This window comes from Tachypleus tridentatus, chromosome 5, assembly GCF_004210375.1.
Source record: "Tachypleus tridentatus isolate NWPU-2018 chromosome 5, ASM421037v1, whole genome shotgun sequence".
In the NCBI taxonomy this organism is placed as follows: domain Eukaryota; kingdom Metazoa; phylum Arthropoda; class Merostomata; order Xiphosura; family Limulidae; genus Tachypleus; species Tachypleus tridentatus.
Window position 1 is genome coordinate 26882223 of NC_134829.1, and position 18204 is coordinate 26900426.

General features: G+C 34.2%; 1 protein-coding gene across 1 annotated transcript in view; it reads left to right on the forward strand.

Moving 5' to 3' along the window:
* Positions 1–18204, forward strand: part of LOC143250787 (putative Na(+)/H(+) antiporter nhx-9) — a 44600-nt gene that overhangs the window by 9810 nt on the left and 16586 nt on the right. The window contains exons 2-8 of the mRNA XM_076501771.1: positions 5086–5546; positions 8064–8320; positions 9179–9396; positions 10001–10203; positions 12250–12339; positions 12670–12743; positions 15246–15452. Coding sequence (XP_076357886.1) covers positions 5086–5546; positions 8064–8320; positions 9179–9396; positions 10001–10203; positions 12250–12339; positions 12670–12743; positions 15246–15452 — 1510 coding nt within the window. The remainder of the gene's footprint in view (positions 1–5085; positions 5547–8063; positions 8321–9178; positions 9397–10000; positions 10204–12249; positions 12340–12669; positions 12744–15245; positions 15453–18204) is intronic.

Here is an 18204-nt window from a genome sequence, read left to right on the forward strand (position 1 = left end):
GGTGATACACCATCTTAATGTTATCTTAGATGGGAGGAGCAGAGCATCTGCTTTGCTTATGAGCTGGTGGAACACTGCAGATGAACTGCATATACGTTGCCAAGCAGTAAAAATAATAAAACTATCAGTTTCAGCTGAGGATGAAGCAGATGGCAGTCAACAAACAATGCCTATTCTCTGGCATGCAGCAAAGTACGCAAAGTTAATAGCATCTAGTCTGAACAGGTCCAGAACATCCAACAGCATTTGATGGATGTAATGTTCTGAAAAAGTAATGGAACCAAAACTGAACCTGGCTGGTTTAAGGGAGCACAATGTAATCCTTTAAAGTTGCGCGGTCAGATTAACCTTAAAGGCTGAGTGGAGCTTTGTAGACACCTGTGGATGTTCAAGAGCAAGAGATCGAGTTCCTAGTTGGCAATAAACAGCTAGAATACTGGTATACCTTATATTAAGCCTTTCAAGTAAGACCACTACTCTGGTTGGTGGATGCTGACTTCATTCTGGTAAATGGTAATAAAATAGACATGAGAGGAGAATTATATGTCTAAGCTCTCTCCAGAATATATAATTCACGGAGCAAAGATAGTCCTCTCTTATCCTGAATTTCGTACTGGCATCCTCAAGAAGGATATAATGTAGAAACTTTTTCGTCACTTATGTGCATTGGGTGAACTGATGTTGCATAGATTCACTCATTTGACGTTAATCAGATGGTGTCCAGGAATAGTGTATGTAGTGAATGAATTATTTGTTCCTCCATATTAACATGCGATGTTCTGTGGCTTACTGTGGATGACATATAGCGCATTTGCCCTGTGTAGTTATAGAAGACTCGCATGGAATGAACTGTTTTCTGTTCCTAAATTAAGCATCATTAACTCGAATAGTTACATGTCAAGTGAGTGATGATATTTTGGTGTTGTTTTTGTAATTATAAACAAATGGCTGTCTAACTGTATGCTGGAGTGGTTATAGGTAAAGTAAACAATGTGAAAGTAACTGATGCTATTGGTAATGCTAGGGTTGCAGCCAACTCGTCTGAAGTGAATGGCTGATGATTGTTTAAATTTAGTGACGTGTTGGTTGAATATGCCAGTGTATAGGTGAAATCAGATAACCAGTTGCGTCATACAGTGTTAACATAAGAATGCAGACAATACACATCAGATAAAAATAACCACTTTACTGACGTCTTTGTAGCACTACCGCAGATGTTTATGGATGGAGCTGTACAAGTTTTGGAGAGTGTTTGTTTGTCACCGGTAATTACTGTCAGAAGTAATGTATACCAGGGTTCTGTGTTGGTGTTAGCGATCATAGTTAAAGGAATTTCTTCGCTTATTATCGTTTATTTTTATATTTGCTTTTCAACTTGATAAAAAGTCTAAAATTTAGACAAGGGGAAAAGTGTGATATACATACGTTTTCACCATCTCTTATTAATACAGAAATTGAAAACAAAATTCGCATGGTTTCGATAATTCACGAGTTGTTCATTCTAGTTACCTTTGTTAATTTTAAATAGATTATGCCTACTTTACCAGTGGAAATGCTACTTCAACCTCGCACATTATGTAAGATATGCCTTTAGAGGCTAAGTAGATGATATTTAGGAACTACGGCCATTTTTATGTTGTAAATGAATGACAAATCACATGGTGATGGTTGTCACATAAGTGAAAAAGCGATCTTATACATAAATGATTGTAAATATTCGAAACAACTTTTTATATCAAAGTGAGTAATGGTTTAAGTGTATTTGCGCAGAGACTGCGTTAGTCTATTCTCAGTAAGAAGGCAAAGATGGACTAGATAAAAGTAAAATTGACCACTCTTCACTCTACATCTAATGGACACGCGTTGTAACATTTACTAGGCGTATGGGCACAGGGAAAGCCAAGGCATATTTTGGAGTAGCTTAGGCCTAGAAAAACCTCCTTTATCGCTGTTTGCGTGTGTTGTATTGTTTTAAAAATATTTTGTACAACGTAAAAGTTGATTGGTTTTGAAAGTTATTGATACGATCGTTATTCATGGAAAGTAACTGAATACAAATATAAGTAAAAAGTTTGAAGTTCTTTTATATTCTCTTTCGTTTGTTTTTTTTTAAGTTAAGAATATTTAGTAGTTGGAAGTAATTCCATCTGCTGTTATTACCTGACAAACTTTTCTCTTTTCGGAGTTGGTATGTAATAAGTTATGGCTAACAGTGAACAATAACCCACTTGTAAAAATCGAGTGCAAGTGATTCGAATAATACATTTCATATTTTAACCGCCAGATTTTGTTTTCGTTCTTTAAATTCAATAAACATGTTTAATTTGGCATCAGTGCTAGTTAGAATGATGACTTCAAATAATATGAAAAATGTCTGCTTCATTAAATCTTATCTGTTTTACAAGTTAATAATAGGAACGTGTTTGTCTGTGGTTTTGTGAGTGTAAGAAAGAGTCTAGACACGCTTGTCAAAACGTTTCTTCGTTTTAAGGTCCCATTTTTAACTTGAAATATGTTGAAGATTCTTGAGTGTAAGAATAAACAATGTTGTTGAAACTTTGAGAAACTCTCGTGATTCGTATAAAAGAGGCTAGCCGAGAGACAGAATAATGTTATTAGTCAGCTATAGTTAGCTTCGGAAACTATAATTGTGATTAACGCTTATTGATATGAAAAATACAGAACATGACCAGAAACATGTATGTATTTCGAACATTACAACCCGTTCAACTTCAGTGAATTAACTTCGGACATAAGTATTTTTACGAAGACATTAGATATCGTTGCCAGCAAAAGTTTTACGAGTGCTTCCAGCTAACCAGCCGTCAAAAGAAGTGTACGAAGTGTATCGACAAATTAATTTCCTTGTCGTGGACCTGGATCGTAGATAAAATATTAAGTTCTAGACCAGATATAAGACTCAGTATTGTTTGTAAGTTTGTAAAACTATTGTATGTAAGTGATTTTCTAATACCTATTAATAATAACCGCTATTATAAATTGCATTATTGTTTGTATATTTAAATATATTTATGGTTTAAAGAAAATTGTGTTTATCAATCTTGTTGGCAAATATTATAAATTTAATACATATTAACATGTAATTAACTTCTAGATTCAAATATCCGGTTAATTGAAATACCTAACATAATAAATCGGAAACTCGTCTAAAATATAACACGTAACAAGGACAACTGAAAGAAATAGAGGAGTACTTCATTTTACACATTGTAAAGAGTAAAGCCATGTTACAAGTTAATGTATCTGTTCTTAACTAGTTTCTTTAAAACGTATTGTAAAGCTTAGAAAATGTTTTACAAAATTTGTTTAGATTTAGTAAGTAGATGGGAAGATGGAAATCAAAGATTAATGTCACCATGTCTACATGTATTCAATATATATATATATATATATATTTTGATTTCTCCACATGGTAACAGTTCTACTAAGTTAAAGGGAATTATTTTAATGAATGAAAAGAGAAATTTAAAGCTTACTGAGAAAGATAATTACCACAAACAAATCGACGGTTCATTTGAATAGGACGTTTCGGAAATAGCATTGGTCAACTTTATCAAAATCTTGTATAAATTGTAATTTTTTTTCATGTTAAAGTGCCTTTTTCGGTAATTAAAATGATATATTATGTCTGTGATGCTTCTATTTCTCATAGAATTAAGATTTCTGGCCAATAATCTATTGAAGTTACGGTTGTCCCGAATGTGTTTTTTTTCCTTCCAAAGTGTTTTATATAATCAAAATGTTGGAAGAGGAAACCCACAACAGACGTAGCGACTGAAACAGGCGTGTTAAGTAGATGTGTACGTGTGTATTTATAGCAAAGTCACATTAGGCTACCTGAGTTATCCACCGAGGGGAATCGAACACATTATTTTAGCTTTATAAATCCATAGACTTACCGCTGTCCCACCGAGGGACGTTGTAAGCAGAATAATAATGATAAAAGTGAAAAGCATTTTAGTGCTATGTTACCACAGAACGAAATGTCTGCTATATTTGTAACTGAATCATTGCGGATCCTTAGTTTGTCTTAACATTTCAAGTAAGCCTAGTATAGCTTGATGGTTAATGCACTGGACTCGCAATCTCAGGGTCGCGAGTTTGAATTCCTTTTACGTACATACATGCCCCTACGACTGCGTGAGGGTGTTATAACGTGACAGTCATTTTATTTTTCATTGGTTCCAAGAGTTGGCGGTGAGTATTGTTGACTGACTACCCCTCCTCTAGTATAACACTTCGCAGGTAGTCTTCAAGTGTCTTTACACGAGATTCGAAACAAGCAAACATTTTTAAGTATCGGTATATTTGTTGGAGGTCATTTAACGCTCAGGAAATCTTTCAATTGGTACTGGGAATCTCCTTTGCGAGTCGACTGTCGCAGAATGACGAAACAGAGAAAGCACGATTAAACCATTAATATTACAAACTTAGGAATAACAATCGAGTAAAACTCCCATGAAACTCTAGTCGGGAGTTTCTCTTCTTACTGGCTCAAGAATATGTTTCTTTTAAAAGTAGCTACTGCCTAAAATCTGTGACTTAATTCAAACGTCATGGTTTGTACTTTGTCGTGAACTGCAACACTACACAATGGGCTCCATCTAGTTATTCTAGTATCTTTAGCTCTCACTTTTCGCTGAGGTCACGTGGGGGGTCAAATATTCACAAATCGGTTTGTTAAGCCGTGGTTTACAGGAAAATGCTTGCATCGTAGGTGTTTCGAGATTACGAATTTCAACTTACAACCTTCAATGGAACAATTTATTGAGGTATTGCTTAAATTATTCAGCACTGTTAGCATAGTTCTTGTTGCTTGATTTAAACTGGTATTATTCAAAGAAATAATTTTTCGGTAAATGAAAACTTTTATGTCTACAGTAATTTTTAGTAGCAGTGATAATAAGAGATTATATAAAAAATTTAACTTATCGTTACCTCCTGTTAAATTTAGTTTCTGTCGTCTGGTTCTACTGACACTTTCAGGTTTATTAAATATTCTATACAATTGATTTAATTGACCACGTATTCACCGTGTAGAGATTTGTTTCTCTTTCATTGCAGGTTTCCATGTTATTCCCAGGATTAGGGTTATCTGTCCAGAAAGTTGTGTATTAATTGTTGTTGGTGTGCTCATTGGTCTTCTACTGTTTTACACCGGTTTGGGGCGAGTGGAACCTCTGACACCAAAAGTGTTTTTCCTCTACTTGTTACCTCCCATCATCCTGGATGCTGGCTACTTCATGCCTAATCGCCTTTTCTTTGATAACGTGGTATCTATTTTGATGTATGCTGTAGTTGGCACTGTTTGGAACACCTTGACTATTGGGTTCTCACTGTGGGCTGTTGGACTGACTGGTTTGTATGGAGTGAATATGCCGCTACTGGATACCCTGTTATTCAGCTCTATTGTGTCTGCTGTTGACCCCGTGGCTGTGCTAGCTGTTTTCGAAGAGATTCACGTGAATGAAGTATTGTATATTTTGGTGTTTGGAGAGTCTTTACTTAACGATGCTGTCACAGTGGTGAGTTGACCTTGGTTTGTTACCCTTCTTTTGTTTTAACTGATTTTCATTCCAGAAATTGACAACTATAGCACGGAGCTATTCTCACATTCAGGTTTCTTAAACGACTGAGTTCCTCTGTTCAATGCAGCGTAAGACTTGTATGTTTATACATTTAAGGAATAGAACATTTTATTTATGTGAGCACGCATGTGAACAATTCTGGTTAGTTAGTTTCATTATACACAATTCGACCGTCTTCACTGGCCAAAATTAACACACGCTTATTAATAAAGTTAAGCGATATTAGTGCACTTTTCAACATCTACTTTAAGATTAGGAACTGGTTAACAGCCAAAAGGTGGAACGTATGATAGAAATAATGAGATGTTTGAGGAAGAACGCAAACAGCCACGGGTGCTTAAACTCTGTTGTCTAAACGTTGTTTACAGATCGAAAATTTGAGTTTCTTCTCGGGTATCTGATGAAAGATATCGTTAAAAACAAGAGCTGGTCTTATCGATAAGTCCTTTATAGCCAGACCATTCTTAGTGTAAATAATATAAAATAATTGATGGTTGCTGCAAGTAACGAAAATATATTATCGTTATATTAAGAAAGACCAAAGTAAAAAAATATAAAGGAGAAAAATAGCTACATTTTATGGGTGGTGATTTTCTTTAACTTTCTTTATCAAAGTGAGAGCATTTACAAAATTAGGAAATAATTTTATCACCAGCTATTACAATTTTGTGGCGCCGTCTAAAGGAAATAACATTTAAGATATCTTTAGTAATCGTAAGTAACAATTTCAAATAGTTGCTAATCGGTTAAAAAGCTATAGATGCCAGTTATATAAAAAACATTATAATTGTTCCAATGTTTTTCTGATTTAATTACAATTTCATCGTTTAAACGTTAGGATGTTTTAAACTAGGGTAAACAAGCATTTATAAAACGTTAAAGTTAAGGTGAAAATAGTGTACTTTACTGTTAGTGAAGAAAATTACCGAAATCGATTTGACATCAGATATTAAAACAAATACAAAACTTTTAAATAACGGCTAAGTCTGACGTTTTTTGAAAGTTAAGTGAAATTTCTATCAAGTTTCCACTTGCTTAAGCCCCCAGTGTTAGTGTACGATCAGAAATTGTAGTTGGGGGGGGGGGCAAGGCCTAAAAGTGCAAAAAAAACAAAACAACAACAAACAAAAAACGTTTGTATTAACTTTTTACCAGGTATTTTAGCCCTCTCAGTTTTGTCTTTAGATTAGTTTGGCTGAAGGTCGTGTAAACGAGGTTTATAACAGTTATTATATTACACCAAATTTAAATTCTTCTTTCAGATTTTTAGTTCGAAATAAATTAATATACCTCATCAAATAAATCTGTTAATCACAACGAGTCTGTGCCTAGCACTGAGTTTTGTATTAAACTTTAAACTATAAGTATTGTAAAGTGCTGATTATTTTGTCAAATTATTACAGTTTTAGTAGTAAAACAAACAACAGTACCAAAGCTTAAGTATTTTTATTTGACAGTATTTAAAGCATAGTTCCAGATTTTTTGTGATGGCACAGCAATAGGCTTCGTAGTCCTACAGGGTGGCCTGTAAGTCCCTACCCATCCATATATCTTATGTATCCAGTGTATCTGTGTGCTGTCTCTCATTCTCGCTGCATAATATTATGCGACGCCATGTTCTGTGAGACATTTTCCTCAACATAGCAGGGGTTATTGTTCCAAACGCCGCGGTAAAAAAAACAAATAATACATGCGTAATTGAATATAACATAATAACATATGGATGGGTAGGGACTTATGGGCCACCCTGCACAATTGCCGATTCATCAATTTGTACAATGTGTTGTTAATTTCGAACATTCCATCGCTAAAACTGCTTCATATGCCTGACAGTTGTTTTTTAAATTACTACGTCTATGATATTTTAATAATATTGAACAGCGTGTAATCGCAGGTTTTCAAAGTATCTACTTTAAATTAGTTTTATCTATTGAACATTTTTCCCTTTTAAAATATGTCATAAAATCACGAGATTTTTTTTGTATAATTTATTATTTTATTCGTGTGAAGCCAGTTAAGAGAAAGTGACGGTAAGCAGATATTTAGACTTTTCTGTCTACTGATTTGAGTGATGTTACACAACTTATTTTTACTTACTTGCGTTTAATGACATGTGAATATTATATCAATTTGGATACATAAAATCAAATTTTAACTTTTTTTTTTCTTTCACAAAAGTAATTCATTTCTTTGTGTGGTAATGGTAGTGATTTGATTGTATTAAGTGTAACTTATGGATAATTAAAAATCCATAACTAACTTCGGAAAGAAAAAGAACATAATGGCTTTGAACCTAACTATAACTGGAGATTTGTTCGAGAGATGGTTATTTTAGTTTTCGTTATTTGTATTGTTGGATTCCGAAACCACGCATGATGCTTTGGAACTGATTTGTAAATCGGTTTTGTTGTGTATTTTTTAATGTTTAACATTGTTTGTTTTGGTTTTTTCTAGGTACTATATCACATGTTTGACGGATATACAGAAATTGGCCAGGACAACATTTTACTTGTTGATTATTTGGCTGGTGTGTTGTCCTTTTTCGTTGCCTCAATAGGGGGAGCCTTTTTCGGGGTTTTGTGGGGGATCCTAGCGGCTTTTCTGTCGCGGTTTACACATCACGTGCTGATCATTGAGCCTATATTTGTATTTCTATTTGGATACTTATCTTATCTGACTTGTGAGATGTTTCATTTGTCAGGAATTGTTGCGTAAGTGGTAATTTCTAATATTGTCGCGTGTCGGAGAAGAATAAATAATATTCTAGGAAAATTACTTTACCCTTGTGATAAAGTTAGGAATACAGTGTAAGGCATTATATACATTAACTTTACATTCAGGGTATATTTTAATATTCGCTATAGAATTTTTTTATTACTTGCAAAAGTGTCTTGGTAATAAGTTATCTTACTGTTGGTTTATAAGCGTATATTAATGAATTTGTGATTTTACATTGTTGTAATACGAACAGTGTGATGCAACATGTGGTCCCTGCCGGTAACGAATAGTGTGAGAACGTTGAAAATATGAGAATTAAAAATTAGTACATGCTGTTATTTGAACGACGGTGTCCAAAAATTTCATTGTTTTATTTGATACAATAATAACTAAATCCAAGAAAAGTATACCGGAGAAACAATAAGTTTAAAAAGTATTGTAAAAGGTATGTAATGGTGGTGTGTGTGTGTGTGTGTGTTTTCGATTGTGTTATTACATTGTTAGTTTTCACTTATGTAATATCCTGTTTGAAAATAAACAAAAAATACAACGACGTGTTTGACTAAAACATGGAATTTCCGTTGTTTTGTGTAGTGATGACAACACTTATCAATACGTGACTGTTATTTATTACTTTAAATCCAACAAGGACATTAATCCAAATAATTCGAGAAAAAATTCGCGAACGTTCTTTAGTAGTATCATTTCATTCACCAGGTATTTCATCAAACTAAAATCGAAATTATTTTTCGAAAACGTCCACATTGTTATGTATATCTTTAAATAGTTTGTTGTTGTTTTTCTGATGGCATATATAATCATTAAAGTAACACAATTTTCTTTTTGTTCAGCCTTACCTTTTGTGGCATGACCATGAAAAATTACGTAGAGGAAAACATTTCCTACAAGTCGCACATCACTTTGAAATACACCATGAAGATGTTAGCCAGTATATCAGAATCTATTATTTTCATGTTCCTTGGGGTTTCAACGGTGAATGATGAACACGAGTGGAACACGTGGTTTGTTCTCACGACTATTGTATTTTGTTCAATATACCGCTCGATTGGTAAGTATTGTCGCGTGGGTTGCCTTGCATATTGCTGAATATACGTTTAATTATAAACAAATAACCAAAATAATTAGTTTAAAAAAGAGGAAACTCGCTGGCTCCATCGCTAAACTCTATCAGTCATCTGTGACGAAAGTATTTAAGGTATACGACAGAAGACGTTGGGGAAGGGGAGCTTGCGAGAGTTTAATGATTCGCAAGGTTACTGTTCACAAACACATGAAATTATTTCTGATCTGAAAATCAGTTTTTTTTTATTCATGAAGTTCTAACTAAATATTAACATTCATTAACTCAAGATGATCCAGTCTTTGTGAATGTTCTAAATAAAGAAGAAAAAAAACTAGAATATTTAAATTCTAGTTTATATATTAATATGGTAAACTTGTTAAACTTTATTTACTGTTTATCACTCACTTTGTGGACAGCCAAACTAGTAGTTTATATTCTTCTAATTTTTAAAACTATTTGGTTAAACTGACATTTGTAGCTGCGGAGAAATCTCCTTTGTTTTTAGCAATATGAATTTTGCGTAAACTACCTTGACGTTTGTAATGTTTTTTAATAACTGATGTTGGTGTCTTTGTTTTTCTGATTTTAGGTGTGCTGATTCAGACTTGGATTTTGAACAACTTCCGGTTACACGAAGTTAATCGCGTGGAACAGTTTATTATGGCTTATGGAGGTCTTCGTGGTGCTGTTGCCTTTGCTCTAATTCTTGTTGTTTCAGAGAAGGTTATCACCACCAAGAAAATGATGGTTACAACAGTTATTACTGTCGTATATTTTACAGTTTGTCTCCAGGTAATGTAATTTAGTCTGGGATATTTTTCTCATAAAATTGTCTTATGACTTCAGTAGGAATTCGGAGTATCGTTGATACGAAATCCCTAGTCAGGTGCCTCAAGTCTAGCACTCGATCAGTTGTCTATAAATATTGTTCGTATACCTACTTTACTCTTATAAGATGTATTCAAAAATAACGTAATGCATTCAGTCTAATACTTTTGTGTGGTTTGATTCCAGAAGGGAAGCTTAAGCATCGTTATACGTTGATTTTTACTGAGTTTTTCGTCTGTGATAGATTTACTATTATATATTTATTTTAATGCCGATGTTTGTTTCAGAAACTCTTAACTTGTATTATTAAATCTGTGTTGCGAAATTCCCACCTATTCATTAAACTCATAAAAGACTCTGAGTATAACAATGAACAAAATAGGTATGTGTGTATGTATGTAAACACTGGTGACTGTCATTATTGTTGCGAAATGAAATTTCCAGAACGTCGAGCTTCGTAATCTGAGGGTCGCGGGTTCGCGCCCGAGTCGCGCCAAAACATGCTCGCCCTCCCAGCCGTGGGGGCGTTATAATGTGACGGTCAATCCCACTTTTCGTTGATAAGAGTAGCCCAAGAGTTGGCGGTGGGTGGTGATGACTAGCTGCCTTCCCTCTAGTCTTACACTGCTAAATTAGGGACGGCTAGCACAGATAGCCCTTGAGTTGCTTTGTGCGAAATTCCAAAAAAACAAACAACAAACAAACAAACCAGAACATCGACTAAGGATTATAAACCAACTCTCCAAATGACAGTATGCAGTTCGCTACATTCAGTATGCGCCCTCTTCGCCCCCAGTGGCTCAGCGGTATGTCTGCGGACTTGCAAAGCTAAAAACCGGGTTTCTATACCCGTGGTGGGCAGAGCACGGATGGTCTATTGAGTAGCTTTGTGCTTAATTAAAAACAACAACAACATTCAGTATGTTATAAACCTCCAGAAGATATAACTGTGAAAAACGCTTATTAATCGGAAACTATTAATAGTTGACCTGGACTGTTTATAGATTTCGAGCATTACAAACAGTATAACTTCAGAGGATTACCATCGGACGTTAGTATTTCTACGAAAACATTAGACAACTTCAGTGGTGAATAACTCGCGCGAAAAGTGAAGAGCTAACTGCCAATCGTTAAGTGAACTGTACCGATATCAACTCGACATTTTTATTCGCTTGTCATAAACCGTAGACAAAATATTCAGTTCCAGAACAGATAGAGGACTCAATATTGTTTGTGAGTTTGTAAAACGTTTCTATATGTTATTATTTGTAATAACCATTATTATAAATTATGTGTATCAATCTTGTTGGCAAATATCATAAATATGATACATATTTACATTCAATTAATTTCTAAACCCAAATTACTATTTAACTCTGTTTTAGGCTATATGAAATCGTAATACGTAACACGTCAGTAATACAAATAAAAATGTACCTATTTCTTATTTGTTAAGGCTACTAACAGGTTAATTATGCATTTTAAGGTAAAAGGAAAGCCGATAAAATTCCTAACTTTTTAAAATTATTTAAGACTTTGTATCGTTTGAAGCTTGTTGTGGCTTCGTGATTAGTCTTCTGAACTTTGAATTCACGGGACCAAGGTTCTCGTCCCATTGTTGCAATATTGTCCTTCGCATTTTTTGGTCGTGGGTACAGCTGATTAGTCAAATCCAACTCTTTGGTCAGACCAGAGTAGCTAGAGAGTTGGCAGTGGGTGTTTTGACTAGATGTTTTCCCTTTAGTGTACAAGTTAAAAATTATGAACGGCTATGCACGTAGGTAGACCTTGTGTAGTTTTGTGTGACTTTCCGAAATAAACTTGTTCTTTGAAATGAGCGTTGGCAACATTCGAGTGTAAACGTTTTTAAGTAGCGGAATACTATTATTATAGGTTGTTCTAATTTTTGAAATTCCCTAGGGATTAGAGAAAGAATGTATTTAAAATTGTTATAAGTCTAACATTAATGTCTTGTGACAAGTATAATTGTATGATTCTATTTTTTTCCAGGGCATAACCATCGGACCACTAGTGAGGCTCCTAAACGTTCCAAAAAGCATAAAAACCAAACCGTCCATGAACGAAAGATTACACACTAGAGTAAGAAATGAAATAAAATTTATTATTATATGAAAATTCATGTGGAACACTCGACCAGAAGAGTGACTGTTTTTTTGCGTTTTAAAATTTGTAGATGATAATAAAACACTATCATTGTTATTCCATTACACATATTTTACTGGGGTTGATTTTAGCCTAACAAACAAAATTCATTAAGGATCCAGTTGGACGTAAGGTTTGGGTAATTATATCTATGATCTAGTAAAGAATTGATTTATGTGACTTATGCATCTTTCGAGATTGATTAAAACCTTTTCTTATCATGAACATGAACTGTTCATTTTACTGATATATTATCTTGTTTTTCAGTTAATTGATCACATTATGGCCGGAATAGAAAACGTCATAGGTCAATCTTTAGGAAATTATCATCTACGTGACAAGTAAGCAAGTCGTCATCAATTAGTAAGAATAGCGAAAACTTAATTGATGGTATGTTGTTTGTTGTAACTTGATAAATTTCCCACCCTTGTCGAAACGTTGTCAAATATTAATAAGGCAGTCACAGGTAAATATTTATCTTCGAAAGAAATACACTGAGTTAGTGAAATTAATGTCAAAGTAAACAGTTTAATGACCAAAATTCATAACGTCGTTTCTTGTTCTTAATCGAAGTAGATTATCTTTTTTGACTCTATACCTCAAATTACCAAATTAATTTTAGAATTTTTAACTAATTGAAAATTACGCACGCACACGCTAAGAGCAAATTAAAATAGTAAACGGCACACGAAACATCCACTCATCTCTCGTTCATCTCGTAACTGAAGATGTATGGTAAAACGTGTTTTTCTTGTTAAAAACCAGAGACACATCAAACTTCCTCAGAGAAACCTTTTAACTACTTGAGACGTAGTCCCGACATGGCCAGGTGGTTAAGGCACTCGACTTGTAATCCGAGAGTCGCGGGTTTGAATCTCCGTCACACCAAACATGCTCGCCCTTTCAGCCGTGGGAGCGTTATAACGTGACGGTCAATCCCACTATTCGTTGGTAAAAGAGTAGCCTAAGAGTTCGCGGTGGGTGGTGATGACTAGTTGCCTCCCCTCTAGTCTTACACTGCTAAATCGGGGGCGGTTAACGCAGATAGTCCTCGAGTAGTTTCGCGTGAAATTCAAACAAACCAAACTTGAGAGAATGGATGAGCTAAAATCTGAGGTGAAGGGAATCTTGTGTTATCTTACTCTGTATGTTGTAATTGTAAATTAATGAGTAGCTGTTTTTACCACAGTATGTCAAAACTTGCTGTTACATTTACGTATTGAATCAGAGCTATAACGTACAATTATGAATTAATGGATTTTACAGTTCTTATATATGTATATTTGTTAGAGTTTTTTAAATTATTGTAATTTTGAAGGCTTATAACGCGAAAAATCTAGTTTTGACACTCGTTGTGGTCACAGCTTGAATAAAGAATTACGAGGTTTTATGCTTAACAAACAAAACAACTGGATTTCCTAAGTAGATACCTCAGTAACATGTAACGTTCCTAAAACAGGTAAAATAATATCCTGCACTTGAGACTTCAGCTTGTCTTTTTCCTTTTGTGGCGTTTCTACATTAAAGAAAAGTGAAAATTATCTAAATAAAATACACAGTGTATCATTCTACACGTGCAGAGCCCTAATGGCATTCAATATTTATTTACCGTAGTTATTATTTAGTTAAAAACAACGAAATGAGTAATGATTTATAGAAGTATATCACCCAATTTTCTGTACCCTCTGTAGAACACTGTATAATCCGGTGGACCAAGTTACTTACAACTATTTAATAGCTTTGCTTATTAACGAGAAAATCAAGTGGAAGTTGTATAATCTTGGCTCAGTTTTAAGCTGTTTCAGATATACTTATCACACTGTTGGGAAAAAAAAAACATTAATTGCAAAAAAGTTTGTATGTATGTCAAAGTTGCAGACGCCTCTACTTGTCTTGTGAGAATTGATCAACAGTTTTTTCCACCAAGAAGGATCTCTGGAAATTGTTCATGTCGATAACGTAGTAGAACTCTAAAAGTATAAAAATTTCATTTTATAAAAAAAAACAACAAGAAAAAAACACTTTGTAACAGCGTCAAACACGGTCCTGGTCATTCTCTCGCAGCACTGTTATATGCGCCATTCACTCGGCCGGTGAAGAACGTTGCAGTCACTGATCCTTCAACACGGATTTGTTAACTTTTTCATGTTCTTCAGAATTTCACTTTACTCTATCCTGACAGTACTAAAAATTCTTCGTAATGTTTTGACGTTCTACTAGGAGCTTAATAATACACGTTTAAATTGTTTTAGTAACGTATTTTAGAATTGACTCACTATAAGCCCTCCGTACTTTTTGATACGGAAATGTAGTTTTATTCCTTGATAGAATTGGTTCGAGATTAGCATAGATCCTGAAGATGTACTCTTCGAAGTAATGAATTTGCTGCTTTAAATAATATTAAAAGAAAGTTTTTTTGTTTATAATGAATAATTACTGAAGGTGTTATAAAGTAACAATTTGTTAAAAACAAAGTATTTATTTATTTAAAACATTATTCGAAACGTGTCCCTTGTAAACATTTGTTTTCAACCTGTCAACTGATAAGTAATCATAATCAAATGTATTTAAGCCAATCCGCCATTGTTGCCGAGAATTGGTTAAAATTAGTTCAAATACTTAAGTTTACGTTCACCAGCTAAATTATTAGTTTAGGCAAACTGAGGCCTGTTGTTTTGTCGACCCCTCTTTAAGGCTTTGCCGCATAATACTCGTCACATGTTCTCCGTAGAAAATCCAGTTCTGTGTCACTTTTCTTGTTTGTTAAACATTTGAATTTTGTTTTTGCTTAATATTAAAAAAACAACAACAACAACTCTAAGTCATTCTTTTGTGTTAATTAGGTTTAGGTATTACAACAACAGATTCATTCGGCCACATCTTCTACGTCACCATCCTGTCGGAGAACCAAAAATCTTTGAAACCTATTCTAAACTAAACCTGGCAGATGCAATGAACCTCGTGAGGCACAAATCCAGGTTAACAGACCTCAACGAGAATATATCGCTGCCAGCTTTGATTAGATGGTATACCCAGCAGAATATTGGAATGTAAGTCGAAAACTAGTTGTGAATGATGGTAAACAACTGAAATAAATTGAGAAGCATTTCGAATTGCAATAGTGATTATACAATGCACCAGAACTTCTTAAGGGAAATTCTTAAAATGTAAACAGTATCTCCATAACAGAAAAGCAATAGTGACGATGAAAATCAAGATTTAAAGGTTATATATAGTGAAAACCCAATGGAAACTAGTGAAGACAGTGTTAAAGGAAATAAATTATATATCCACACAATGAAAAGAGGGAGCTAAATGTAACTAATTTTGTATATATTTTCTCCCAGGTGTTGTAAAATATCTAAATATCCACAAATTCTACCTATAATATGCATTTTATTTTTATTATTACTGTATTTTTAAAATGTATTGGGTACTCTCGCACAGGTATGGATTGAAGTTGCCAATACATTTGAGATGAATTGTTTTGTACAGTATAAAACCTTGGGTGAAAAGTTGGACTTGGCTTTTCGGTTAGCTGATGGAAAAATTTATATTCTCGGATAATACTTTCAAGTAACAATTCATAAAGATTGCTCATTATCATCGATTTTTTTTTTCAAATAACTCCATAATTTTTCTAAATGCGTATGTTATGGGTACTTCTCTTTGAGGCATATGTATGTATTAGTTCTACAATGATATTTACATAGCCTATTATTTATAGCGTCAGCAACTGTAAGAATCACATGATCTACTGATTCCGCGTCAGCACTTATAACAGATTAGTTAACTTGATACCTATATGCTTGATATTGTAAATGTTCAGTAAAACAACAGTTTTGTTTCCCATACGCTTGGTAGTGTAACGGATTTGCTGGTGTACATTTATTTTAATATTTGCGTTTGTTTCAGATTGATGCACGAGACATATATTGTTGGATGTGTATTGTGCAAGTTCCACCTGTCCTGTAAATTAGTAGTACGTTCTCTAGAGTAAGAATCAACGTTATATGTTTAAGAAAACAGTAGCGTGTTTTCGAATATTGTTGAACTTTCGAGAATGTCGCTTTAAAATTTATAAATCGACACGCCGCGAGACAGTAGAATATTGTTTAGTCGTTACAGTCAGTAAACTTAAGTTTCGGAAGCTGTATTTGCGATAAATGACTATTAATCAGAAAACTACAGATATTTGACGAGAAACATGTGTAGATTTCAAACGTTATGAACCGTTAACTTTAGAGAATTACCTTCGGACGTTAGTATTTCTACAAGAACATTAGATATTGTCGTCAGTGAAAAAACTTAGTTGTACTTCAAATGAGTTAGCCGTCGAGAGAAGTGTACCTGTGTATCAACATAGAATTAATTCGCACTTCATGAACCTCGTTAAAAGATTCAGTTCCAGATCAGATAGTAGACTCGGTATTGTTTGCAAGAATGTAACTCTTGTATATAGATTATTTGTAGGGCCTGGCATGGCCTAGCGCGTTGAGGCGTGCGCTTCGTAATCTGAGGGTCGCGGGTTCGCGCCCGAGTCGCGCCAAAACATGCTCGCCCTCCCAGCCGTGGGGGCGTTATAATGTGACGGTTAATCCCACTATTCGTTGGTAAAAGAGTAGCCCAAGAGTTGGCGGTGGGTGGTGATGACTAGCTGCCTTCCCTCTAGTCTTACACTGCTAAATTAGGGACGGCTAGCACAGATAGCCCTCGAGTAGTTTTGTGCGAAATTCCAAAACAAACAAACAAACAAACAGATTATTTGTAATAACCATTGTTATAAATTGTATTCTTGTTTGTATATTTAAACTATTATTGTGTCAAGAAAGAAAACTGTATCAGTCTTGTTGGTAAACATGATACCTATTGTCATCCAATTAACTTCTAAGTTAAAATTTCTGGCTGTTTGAAATCATAATATGTAACGTCTGTAGCATAATAAATCAGACTTGTCCGAAATAAAATAAGTAACAGTCGGAATATATTGCGGACAATATTGGTCAGTATATGTTCGCTAGTAGCGTCATTGTGTGCCATAGGTTACAGTTGTAAGTTGAAGACTTTTTTTTATCGCATGATTATAGAAATGTTTAACGAGGTTCACTGCCAAGAAAAAAATCATTAGGATATGAATCCTCTAACATTAGTTTACAATTATTGAGCTCGAATTGTCATCATTCGGACACCTCATAATTTACAACACACACACACACACACACACACACCTTGTATTAGAACAAAGAAATTTTTCAACCTTTTTATTGTGAACTTTATTGGATTCATTAACTATAAATCGAGGTTACACTTTCACAAAGCTTAGCTAATTAGCTAAGTACAACATATTGTATATTTTAGGAATAGATAAAATAATATTAATATTCCACCTAAAACCATATGCTCTTCATCTTCAGACATTTAAATTTTAAACTTTTCTGAATTCATTTATTGCTATGCAGTTTTGGTGCTGGGGAAGTGGTTTTGCTCTGTGCTAGAACCTTCCTTCCTAAAATAATCTTTCAGTAATCATATTGATAACGTTTAATAAATTTTGTTTTTTCAATAATATTTATTTTGTTTTTCAATACTTCGCTCATTTATCATGCCTTACAAAATTGATCTGGGATTCAAGAAGACCCATTATAATTCGTTGCACCAGAGCCATGGAACTTGTAACTATCTAAACATACGGTTGAGATTCATGTTTTAAAACATCTTGTATGTTAGTTTCTTAACATTATTTTCAAGAGGCTAGGCGTGGCCTAGTTCTAGCATGCATCGATAGGTAAACTCAAGGATCCA